General features: G+C 35.2%; 1 protein-coding gene across 4 annotated transcripts in view; it reads left to right on the top strand.

The window, feature by feature from the left end:
• LOC112571599 (inositol 1,4,5-trisphosphate receptor type 1-like) overlaps positions 1-12,046 on the top strand; it is a 65,708-nt gene that overhangs the window by 36,701 nt on the left and 16,961 nt on the right. For 3 of the 4 annotated variants that reach the window (XM_025250716.1, XM_025250712.1, XM_025250715.1), the window contains exons 34-43: positions 2,786-2,906; positions 3,218-3,393; positions 3,939-4,087; positions 4,276-4,387; positions 5,389-5,436; positions 7,397-7,558; positions 8,066-8,197; positions 8,444-8,615; positions 9,193-9,359; positions 10,464-10,571. In XM_025250716.1, coding sequence (XP_025106501.1) covers positions 2,786-2,906; positions 3,218-3,393; positions 3,939-4,087; positions 4,276-4,387; positions 5,389-5,436; positions 7,397-7,558; positions 8,066-8,197; positions 8,444-8,615; positions 9,193-9,359; positions 10,464-10,571 — 1,347 coding nt within the window. The remainder of the gene's footprint in view (positions 1-2,785; positions 2,907-3,217; positions 3,394-3,938; positions 4,088-4,275; positions 4,388-5,388; positions 5,437-7,396; positions 7,559-8,065; positions 8,198-8,443; positions 8,616-9,192; positions 9,360-10,463; positions 10,572-12,046) is intronic. The other variant, XM_025250714.1, reaches the window with a different exon arrangement.

The raw sequence follows: 12,046 nt of genomic DNA, 5'->3' as shown, positions 1-12,046 counted from the left end.
AATTTTTGACTGAAAAATACATCTCACACTAGAAGGGAGTTATGTCAGTGTGTCAAGTCACAGACAGGCCAAGGATGGCACTGTGAGTTACAGGGTACCAGTTAATTTTTTGGGGGCTGGCAGGCTACTGTAATGATCATGCTATGTTGACTGGGTCAAGTAAGATAAAGGTGTTCAGTATCCAGCTCTAACTGAAATAAATTAAGTGCTTATACCTTCTGAGGAATATTTACTGTAGTTCTAATATCGGCTGGAGAAAGTCAATAATTGCTGAGAATAAAGCTGTTAAAGCAGAGTGGCCACAGTGGCAGTGAACTGTCAGTGGCTGACTGTGTCTAGTCAATGCCTAGCCTCTCGTTTTGCCACCTTTGACCTTCCTTGATTAGTCAAGCACCTTTTGGTGCTGGGTGGACAGGGGGAGTTTCCCAGCCACAGGCAAACCTGATCAGTACATTAGACTGTACATTACCTTGGCGCAACAACTTTCTGCTTAAAAGTTAAATGAATTAAATAGAAGGCAGTACAGGGGAGGTAGGAGGTGAAGTCGTACACTGAGCCAGCATTTAAGGCTAAATCATGGTGAAGCAACTGGCCTTGTAAACAAGTATCACATTCAGAGAAAGAGCAACACTCCCAAGAAACAATCTGAACCATACAGTCGTGCCTCACCTAATGATGAAGATATGATCCAAGAAATGTGTCATTAAACAATTTCATTGTTGTATGAACAGGGTAGTGTGTACTTTAACATAGTTGTTTGTTGTAGGTGTAGTATGTGCTATATTTCTATGCAACATGCAGTGTAATGCATATGCAACAACTGAGTATTGCATTGCACTATGATGTAATGATGGCTACAACATCATTGGGTGATAAGAATTTTTTTAGCTTTATTATGTCCACTGAGCACTGTCATGTGTGGATTATTGTTGACTGAAATGTCATTATGTGGCGCATGACTGTATCGGTGACAAGCTCTTAACCATTGCACCACTGTGCCATGCACCAGGCAATGGAGCTTATGCATTGTATATTTGTTTCCTGTGGGAAACATCTGTTGCTTTGGTCAGTCTCTTTGTAACCTTGTGCATGCAAATTCCCTAGTTTTGTGGTGGGTACATTAGGTTAGATGTCTGAAACTAACTAGGAAGGAATGTATAAACAAAACTTCAATATTTGGAGGGAATCTGCCTGCAACCATAATATGTAAAAGAATAGGCTTACTGTGCCTTCCTGGTGGGTCTTTTTCAATTTGGTTTTATTGCATCTCAGAATTTGTGATCATTGAACTATTTTATTATACCTAAAAGAGTTTATCTCAAAGTGTGGCATAAGTCAGGTGGTCGGCGGCTGACAGTCGTCATATGCCAGCAAAGTGATGTTTAAATCGCCAGATAGGCTTGTAGAAAACTTCAGTTAAGTACGTAGTTTTATGTCAACTTATTACTATACTACTGTCACAGAAGTACATTTAGTTTTGAATGTAATGAAACAAATGCGGCAATTTAAATTTGAAATTCATAGTACAGAGGGATTTTTAGGCCTTGGTGGTCCACCATATTTTTTACTTAAGTAAAGTGGTCCGCGGTCCGAAATACTTTGAGAATCACTGATCTAGATAGAGAACAGCTAGGTGACAGAAAATTTATATGCCAATGAAATAACAGTTAAGCTTAAACTGATGTGTTTTGATTTATCATTTTGTGAAGTATGTAGCCATGCATCAGAAAATTGGAAAATGAAAAGCAAATATTTTATAAATACCCACTAACCATCCCCTGTACTCTTCTAGAAGGCATGGTGACTTGTTTTCTAAGAAAGTTATTGGTATAGATTTTCTTACCTATCTTAAGACAGCTGTTAATATTTTTGTTTCTGAGCAGTATTGTAGCCGTTTCTATACAATAACATTAAACAAGATAGCATGTAAGGTATAAGATTTTATTTTTGCAAATTAAGGAAAGCAGAGTATATCTTAATTTATATCTGTGTAGTTTCTTAAACCGTAAAGTAGACTATTCTTAATTTAACCAGCTATTCTTTGTTCTTTCTGTATATTTGAGTAATTTTCTGTGGTTTACCTGCTGAGAATACTCATCTTGACTTTTGTGCTGCATGTTGCCTTGCGACTGAGTGGAGGATGCGGCCTTAGACTAATCTGACTTACATTGTGCTGCATGTTGCCTTGTGGCTGAGTGGAGGATGAGGCCTCATACTAATCTGACTTACATTCCGCTGCTTGCTGAGGACAAGTGTATCTTCAAGGCAATCCTAGAGTAGTTTTCTCCATGCTTCCTTCACCTGTATATTTTAATAAACACATGAAAAGTTAATTGATTTATTATTTTGTTTTCATTTACTTATTATATACTATTTTATGTAATGTTTGCACAGTATTTAGTAAAATATATTGGAGTAATAATTTAGGGTAAAATAGAAGTTTCTTGATAAGAAAACATTCTTTTTACATCAAATATAAAGACATATTGCAGAAATTTAACATAACCCATTTTGTCACAGGGCTCAAAAGGCTTCATATACACTTTTTTTCAAACACTTAGTATTTGGAAACCTTTGAAAAACAACAACAAAAACTCTGACACTAGAGCACATTTTCTTTTCACTTTGTTATATGAAGGTATGCTGTTTTACTGCAGATATGAAGACTATTCCTTTCACTTAAGTAATAATATGTCTTCCAGTGCTGTCTTCCCTGGTCGTGTAGTACTTTCTTTCTTTGCAATGGTAACTAAGGAGTAAAGGAAAGTCTTTTGCTTTGTTTCAGACCAACCAGCCTGTGTTTGTCCAGCTCCTGCAGGGTGCTTTTCGAGTATCCCATTGCCAGTGGCTGACAGGCCAACAACGCTGTAACGTAGAGAACTGCATCAAGACACTGTCAGATAGTGGTATGTGCTTCACATACCTGTCCCCAATAGCAGCAAGCTGACACTGCCCTTTTCTGTCTTCTCTCAGCTTTGTCCACCCCAGTCATGACAGTCACCAGTCAGCTGACACCACCTTTTCTATCTTCTCTCTGCTCGGTCTATACCACTAGTCCCCATACCTGTCCCCAGTCTGATATATAAGAGGTTAGCTGTGCCGATGTCTATACAGGTAGTTAGCATTGTTAATATTTATTGCTGATATCTGTCCATACGTGTAGTTAGCATTGTTAATATTTATTGACTTTTGTAATGTATTTCATTGAACATTACAGCAAAGAGCAGAGGCATTGCAATTCCTGTTGATCTTGACAGTCAAGTGAACTCCCTCTTTGAGCGATCCCAGATAATAATTCGCAGTACCAATCGCTGGCTTAGTGTTCGCCAGAATCGTCGAGAGTCTTCACCAGCTACATCTCATGACTACCGCACAATCATTGAGGGCCTTCAGGTGTGACTCTTTCTTCATCTTGACAAAACTCTTTACTTACATAGGTTTGTCATATGGGTCTTGTTCAGAAGACAAAGAGTTATATTAGTTAAAAGTCAAAAGGACAACAAAATACCTTTAATATGAACTTAATATGTGACAGTTCTCTGCTGTCAGCTCAAGGCACAAGTACATGCTAGATTAGATTATTGTTGGGGCATATTTTTAACTGTGCTGTTATTTTGTAACTTTTTTGCTTACAATGTTTATATTTTTATGATCTTATGAAAAGGAAGGTGTCAAGACCTACAAATATTTGAAGTATGATGTATTATTAATATCACTGTGAAGTGTGGCCAGCAGAGTGTACCTTTTTACGATATTTAAAGAATTACACTAGATGTAATTTTCTTAATAGTTGTTATCTGCAAGGAATTGAAACTTTGTTGGTCTGGTAGCATGATACTTTGTGTTTGTTGTTTTATTAATGAGCTCTGTGTCTATACACTCATCTGTTTTGGCAGTGAACAAACTGTCTAAATCTCACTTCAAGAACATCTGTGTAGGATATTGTAGCGACACTGGAAGACCAAATGCGGCCACTTGTACAGGCAGAGCTATCAGTCCTTGTTGATGTGCTTCATAGGCCAGAGTTACTTTTCCCCCCAGGAACAGAGGCACGCAAAAAATGTGAAACTGGTGGTTTCATCTCAAGGTAGGTAAAAATGTAATATGCTAAATTTTTATGTGCATTCCATACTGTCTTCATTATTTTCCTGCAGAGAACCTTGATGCAGTTTCTGAATTTACCCAGTAATTGTGGCATACGAACAGAAAAGAGCAGAGCAATTGTAGTGGCTGTCGAAAACTTTTTGTAAATTTTGTTTTGTTTTGTGGTTACAGACTTATCAAGCACACAGAGCGGCTTCTGGAAGAGAAAGAGGAAACTCTCTGTGTGAAGGTGCTTCAGACACTCAAAGAGATGATGACCATTGACATTGATTATGGCGAGAAGGTACTTATTTTTTTTTATTTTCATAAAATCAAGACTTTATCAAAGCAGTGTTTGACAGTCATAGAATTAACAAGTCATTTATTTGTTTATAATTATTTGTTTTAAATACATATATACATTGACTAGTTTAAATTTTTGTTATTTTAACTGTAAACCTTTGATCCAATAAGAACTTCATTCATCAGTTTAGATAAATTATTTATTTATTGCACAAACAAATTTATGCAACAGCTGAAAAATTTAAGTGAGGAAATTTTCTGGAAAGCCAGAAGATGCTTTGACGAAGTTATTGTTCTTGCATGTATGCATGACATTTGACAACTAAGATGTTTTTATTGTGAGAAAATGTATTCTCAGTCATTTTACCTGCACTTAGGGTTGCCTTTCATGCATATTCTTGTGTATTTTGAGACTGTGTGTAAGCCTATATGTCAGTCATTGGAGTTCACTTCAGTGCATCGTCATACTGTTTATAAGGCCAATTTCATAAAGAAGCAAAGTTTACTGGTCTACTTCCATATATCTTACAGATTATATGCTCACTTTAAATTACTTTTTAATAAATGGTTTCTAATATGTAGTGAGGCAGTTTATAAATCCACTTTTTAATCAAAGGTCATGTTCTATTTCTACTCATAACCATTGTTAGATAAACTATATATCCTCTTAAAGTTGCTTTAGTTTTGGACACTTAAGGACTGCTAAAATCAGAAATTTCTTCACAGATGCCTGGTTAACATTAGTTAGATGTAAAAATCAACAATAATACTTTAATATATAATGGTTTATTAGTCTTTCTTGAATAATTCTGATATGGCAGATCCAAGATTGTAGACAAATGAGTTTTAAGACAGTGATTGTTAACAAATGTTAACTGGTCAGAAGTACATCTTTTCCCCTTCCCCCCCAATGACTAATTATGCTCATGCAAGAGGAGCAGAGATTGTTTATCAGGAACATTGTCTGGACTGATTTCTCTGCCCATTTCATGCACACATAAGGTGGACGTAAAGATGCTTAGTAAGAAAGAACTTGAAGATCATCGCCGGGTAAGACATTTGTCGTGTGCACTTGACATTCAGCAGTTTCTCATTTGACATTCAGCAGTTTCTCATTCTCTTTGTTTGCTTGTACCCAGTGGTTGTCTTTCTTTCATACTGTGACTGTTTGACAGTGCATAGATCAGTGTAAGTGTCCTTGTTATGAAACAACACTCCTAAACTGTTTGACACTGTATAGATCAGTAGAAGTATTTTCATCATTAGACAACAATTCTACAAACAAATCATATATGTATATAAATACTTGAATGAAATAAATGTTTGCATTAGTGTTTACAATTTGAATATTTTGTATGTTTATAATTATTCATCTATTTAATGGTGCATTTCCTTTTAGGACAAAAACATTTCTGACCTTATAACAAGGAACTTAGTGACCTGATCATTTAATTAGTGCATCAGTGCATATTAAGGTACTATACATGTAGTTGTGAAACTGATTCCATTAGAATTGCATGCAGTTTTGTCTAATCTGATTTCAACAACTTGGAGGTCTTATATTCTTATATGGCCATAAAGCGCAGTTATATTGTGCATCGTTCACCCATTTTCCTCTTTGGCCTGCTAGCTTTCCCCCCCCCCCCAAAAAAAAAATCAAAAACCAACCACTTTTTAACAGTGCTGATACTCACAGATCTGACAGGTTTCTTCTTGCTGACAGGGTCTTATGTTCACACGTGTGACAAGTGCAGTAGTGACAGTATACAGTGCAGATGGCCTCTTCACAATATTGTTCTTATCAAAAGAACATTTCTTGTTACTAAATGCTTGCGTCAAATTGTGATATGCTTGGAAATTTCTTGTATATTTTCTGGGGTAGCGTTGTTGGTTGAAAAGTAACTACCAGTGAACGGTAGAAATCAGATGGCCATTAAAAAAACTCAGATGTTGTATTATGGGGCATAGTCTGGTAATTCTGTGTGAGAGTGTAAGACAAAACCTTATACATTACTCGCAACAAAAGTTAGTGAAAAAGTCTATATTTGTAAAATGAAGCTTTAGCTGTGATGGTGTAACTAACACCAGCTATATCTTGAACAGTTTGTTAACATAATCTCTACCAACTATGTATGGCTTTTACTTATTATAGTTTTACCCAGGAAGTTCAAAAACATTATGTGTTAGAATATAATTAATCAATACTCATTTATTAAGGCAAGACAAACAAGAGTTGTATTATTTCTCTAGAAATTTGAAAAAAGACAATAATTTGATATGCACTAGTATTTTCCCAGAATTTCCATCATCTTGATGCTGTTGAAATTTAGATAGTCTGCAAACATTTCACTTATTATCTTTTGTACAGTTTATAAATCTTCTTCTATCTTTATATGCCCAGCTGTTAATCATCTTCAGTTTGTCTACCTTTGTTCTTTGTCACTTTGTTCCTCATGATTTAAAAATAGATAGCTCAATACATTTCTAATAACAGCAGTACTGTTTATAACAGAACAAGGATACAGACTGCATTTTTACAGGTTCTAATTGCTCAGATATTTTCTTCCCACCGTGATTTTTTGTATAATTTAGCATGTGCATGGTAGAGATTGTTTTCCCTTCTCTGATGGTCATTTAATGATAATGCATGGGTCTATTTTGTGATTGTATGACTGAAAGGTGAAACATTGTTATTTTAAGATTTTTTAAATAGACACCAAAATAAAATCATATGATCATAATATGATTATACCGGACTGAAACACTTCTTTCCTTATTTACCACTTATTAAATTAAAAGGAATTTATGTAGCTTGATATCTCAGTCCTTCAGCATTAGATTCTGAATGTCTTAAACAAAAGAAGTCTTTTGTGTAACCATCATTAATATTTGTGGACAACAGATTTATGTGTAAAGTTATGTGACGTAAATTTTATACATAAGAGGGGCATTGGGGCTTGGCTGAACTAAATTTGTAAAGGATGCCCATGGCTTTTTTTTCCATTTCAAGGGGGAAGCACTACGACAGAGTCTTCTAACTCGCTTCTACGGACGATCACAGCTCCGCAGTCGTCGTGAAAGCATGGGTGGTATAGGCAGCAAATCAACAAGCAGCAGTAACAGTGGAGCTGTAGTGCTGAGCAGAACTGAGCTGACATTGCATGAAGTGCAGGTGAGTAAACACTTCAAATCAAAATCAAATCAAATCAAATCAAAACAGACTTTATTGTCTGTCGAGGAGACCCAAGACAAATTTTTCTTTTGCTCACAAGGGCAGGCATACATACTCATACAGACATTTACACACACAGTTAGGAGTAAAGATACATTATCATGGTTGAATTAGGATCACATGACTTTCCACCTGGTTATTTTCTAGTTTTTTAAGCTGCTAAGATACTTCCTGCTTATGCTAATGGCTGTTATTGTGAGTTGTGCACATCTCAGAAATAAATGATATCATGAACCTGTAAATAAAAAATGACCTTCTAAGGCTCCTAAAATAAGCAGCACATATGTATAATAAAATATATACATGTGTTAAACAGGACGGAATAATAGATTAAAACATTTGACACTATGGGCATAATGGATTAATAATGAATGTGAGGAGAGAAAACTTTGATAATGAATATAATGTGAGAAAGCTTAATCGCAACATCATTAATGTTACACCCAGTGCCACCTGGACAGGGAGGGAGCATCGCAGTTGGTCATTGACCTCATCATCAAGAACACCAGCAACAAGATCTTTCAGATGACTGTTGACCTGGGCATTGCTTTGCTGGAGGGAGGCAACAGCACAATACAGGTGCCACCATAGTTTTGCTATATACATGTACAGACTTGTACTTTATATACAGATAATCCTTAAAAGTGCAAGATGAAGTTTTTTGTTGAATTTTGAAAAAATGCATATCAGATTATTGTCTACTTGTTGCCTACCTACATGTGCATGTAATAGCTGTTATTTTTCACATTTCTATTCAACAGTTTTGCATTATGAAAACATTTTTAATTTTTTTGTTTGTTTGTTTGTTTGTTTTTTTGTAATCAGCGGTCCATTTTTAACCGTCTCATGTCTGACAAGCGGTCAGATACATTCTTCAAGGTGTTCTATGATCGTATGAAGGATGCCCAGCAGGAAATAAAGAACACCATAACAGTGAACACTAGTGATTCCCAGCAGAGGCATCCTGACAGGGACAAAGAAGAAAAAAGGAAGAGAGGTAAATATGTTGACAGTTTGAAAATGTCATCTCCAAAACAAACAAAAAAAAACTTTTTACAAAGTAAGATCTTTAGTACAAAGAGGGGAAAAATGTGATGTTGGTAATGTGAAACACAAACAGAATCCAAAGAGGATTTGTAGTAAAGTGTGGACTTGAAATAAAATGTAGGAGATCTCTCTGGTCACATGGCTTTGCACTTGCAGTATTATCCATCCATAATCTGACACTGATTTTTCTGTTTTAGTGGTCAAAAGTGCTGTATTCACTCATACTTGGATATTTTATGATTATTAATGTGTTGCTGTTATCAACTGCTTGCAGCTAAGAAATTTTGTGAAATGTTGTATAAAGAGTTATATGGACAACAGTCTGTGCAGGGAAATAAAATTTCTGCTTGCCACATACTTGATAGGTTCAATTTTATTTTCAATGTTGTAGCTTTATCTTTCGGATTTAGTGAGTCTTATTATACTTTCATAATCATGCATGCACACACGCATGCTCACACATTTTCTTTTTTTTTGTCTTTAGCACATACTCATGAGTTTCAACAAAGTTGGTTTTGTTGTTGCAGCCCAGAGAATCACTGGTGGTGTAAATGATGACCTGAAGCAGCAATTTGATGAGGCAGCACTGCAGACCAATCAAGCCTTGGCACAGATTCGAGCAGCACAGGGGCGAGGAGATGATGAAGAAGATAGCCATGCTAGTCATGCATGTGATGATGTCACTGGTGAGAAGGTCAGTAAAAGGACATGATAAACTTCTATGTGCAGAAGAGTAAGATTTTAACAGTTTTTTGAAAATAAACAACTTGATCTTATGTCAGTGGTAAGGTTTTAATCTTGCTTTAAATCTTTTTCATAAATGCTAACCTCACCCCACAAATCTAAGAATAGTAGATGTTTAAAAATTTCAAATGTAAATAATCACTAAAGAAAAGTTAAACAGGGTGGCATACATATTAATTTAAGTGGAGCTATGCTGAGTGCTTTAGGTGAGTGGATGATGCATACCCTAATGCAGTAATACTCATGTGAAATAATAATACAACTTTTTGTACCTCTGAGATCTGGTTGAAATTACGTTGTAGGTAATCCAATACAAGATAAAAATGCTAATAGTTATTGTATTTGATTATCCACCTTATAAGCATCTTAATAAGAAAAATTACACTTTCTCAAAATGAAATTTTTTATTTTTACAATTTTAAAAATTGTCTTGATCAAAGTTTTTTAGGGGGCTGTAATTGGCTTTTGAAATTGTTTTTTTGTCTGGCACATTTTTGAGGGGTGTCCACTTTGACAGCACAGATCTCCAAGACTATTTAAAATACCAAAATAACAATGCTTAGATAACAGTTTAGATAATAGTTTGTACTTTACAAAGACATGTAAACCAGTGGTCAATGATTTAGAGCACTGAATTTTGAAATACTAGTACCTTTTAAAATAAAATCGTTGATTTAAGTCAGTATTTTCAATGTAGCCTCAAAAATATTTTGTTCTTGCTGGGTTTTTTTAAAATTTTTATATTATTCTTTAACACAAAAAAATGAAATTTTTGAAACAGAGACACATTTTTGGAGCAGCACTCAGATTTTAATTTATTCATTTTTTTTAACAACATGATGAGAGAAAATTAGTTAATGTAAAGCTAAAAGATTTAAAATCTACCATCCATCAGTTTAACAACATAATAAGAGAAAAGCAGTTAAGATAAAGTTAAGATAGTTATAATATCTTTAAAAAAAAACCCCAAATTTTGAGTTTTTGTTCACCATATTGATCGCTTTTTATTTACTGTAACCTATTATTATGTTTCCACTGGTATATGTACTTTCAGGTGCCCAAAGAGAAGGAGGGCAAACAGTTACCAGTGCAGATTTCCATAATGAAAAATATTCTACGTTTCCTGCAGTTGTTATGTGAGAACCACAATCGCGATCTGCAGGTGAGTAACAAGACAGGGCTTTCAAACCAAATCTTCATCATTGTCACTTGGCTCATTCAAGTAACTATATCCACACAACTGTTTTCATCACTTTTTAGAAAATTTTGAACAATTTCTGTGTCACTGAGCTGATGACACATCAGCAGCTTGTTATCCATGTTGGCATAATCATCAAAGGTGACAGATGATAAAGGGATGTGTCACTCTGTGGAGAATCTCAGAGTGCATGGGCCTTAGAGACACCATGAACTGTTGTTCTGGTGGTCATCAGCAGATGAGAACAGAAACAGCTAGGGATAAACCAGTCTTAGCCCAGCACTTGATAATGTGAAGGATTGAATCAAATCTCAGACACCACAGCTCATGACCATCGCTTCCCTAACATCTATGGTCACTTGCAGGTGATATTGATGAGGACTTACTGCATGAAGCACTTCCAAGAAGTAGTTGGTCTTCTAAGCTTTTTTTCACCTCATAGTCACAGGAGAAAAACTTATTCTTTAAACATTGTGGGTTGCAGACTTTCCTACCACTAGAGGTTTAATTTATGAGTGCCTGATGTTTTGCAGCACAACAGTTCCATCATACAAAGATAGGCTTTCTTTCCTCCTTGACAAGGATCTCTCTCACAACCAAAATATGATGGATAAGCAGCTGATAGGAAATTGCCGTTTCATCTGCATTACAAATCTCCTCTTTTCTGTGCTTTCCTCATCATGAGAGGATTTATTTTTATTTTATCTGCTCATTCACCTTCTCATCTGCTATACATATGCTACCTCACTGCAAATTGCTTCTGCAATGCTGTATCTGTCATAAAAGCATATCAGCCAGAAATGCTGGCTTGAAAGTCACTTTGTCCGACAGTACTTCAAGTTCTAGTTGATTTTTGTTTTTTATTTTTTTGCATTGGGTTACTCACAGTATTATTCTATGACCTCATGTCTGGAAACCAGGTTAAAAAGAGCTTTTTAAACAAAAATCTTTATACAGACCAGTCTTCATCTTTCACTGTGGGTCTCTACTATTCTCCCATAGATTTGTATAATTTTTTTTTTCAATCTAAGAGAATCATCGAAAGTGTGGATCACATTAAAATGAACCCTTCAATTTTTTTTCAATCATGGATCGCATGATGCCAAGCTGTTCAGCCACATCTTTCTTTTTCTTTCTCCCATCAGCTACAGAAAAGTTCTTGGCTTTTCCTTCCAGACTAAAGTAACACACTTCCTGAGAAAAGTTGGTTATAACAGAACTTTTTTCACTTTGGACTTGAATTTTGTTATATCGAAAAATAATTGTTATATTTAAATTTGTTATGTCAGGATTTTTATGCTGATAATCTGCTAGGACTTTGGAAGAAGTTTATTGAACATTCATTATATCAAGATTCTGCCTGTATTGTATGTTACATAATGATCTCACTAGTAAATGTAATGAATAAATTCTATCATTTTCTTTAAAAGAAGCCATAA

This window comes from Pomacea canaliculata, linkage group LG9, assembly GCF_003073045.1.
Source record: "Pomacea canaliculata isolate SZHN2017 linkage group LG9, ASM307304v1, whole genome shotgun sequence".
NCBI classification, from domain to species: domain Eukaryota; kingdom Metazoa; phylum Mollusca; class Gastropoda; order Architaenioglossa; family Ampullariidae; genus Pomacea; species Pomacea canaliculata.
Note: the sequence above shows the minus strand (reverse complement) of the source record. Positions and strands in the feature narration are given on the sequence as shown.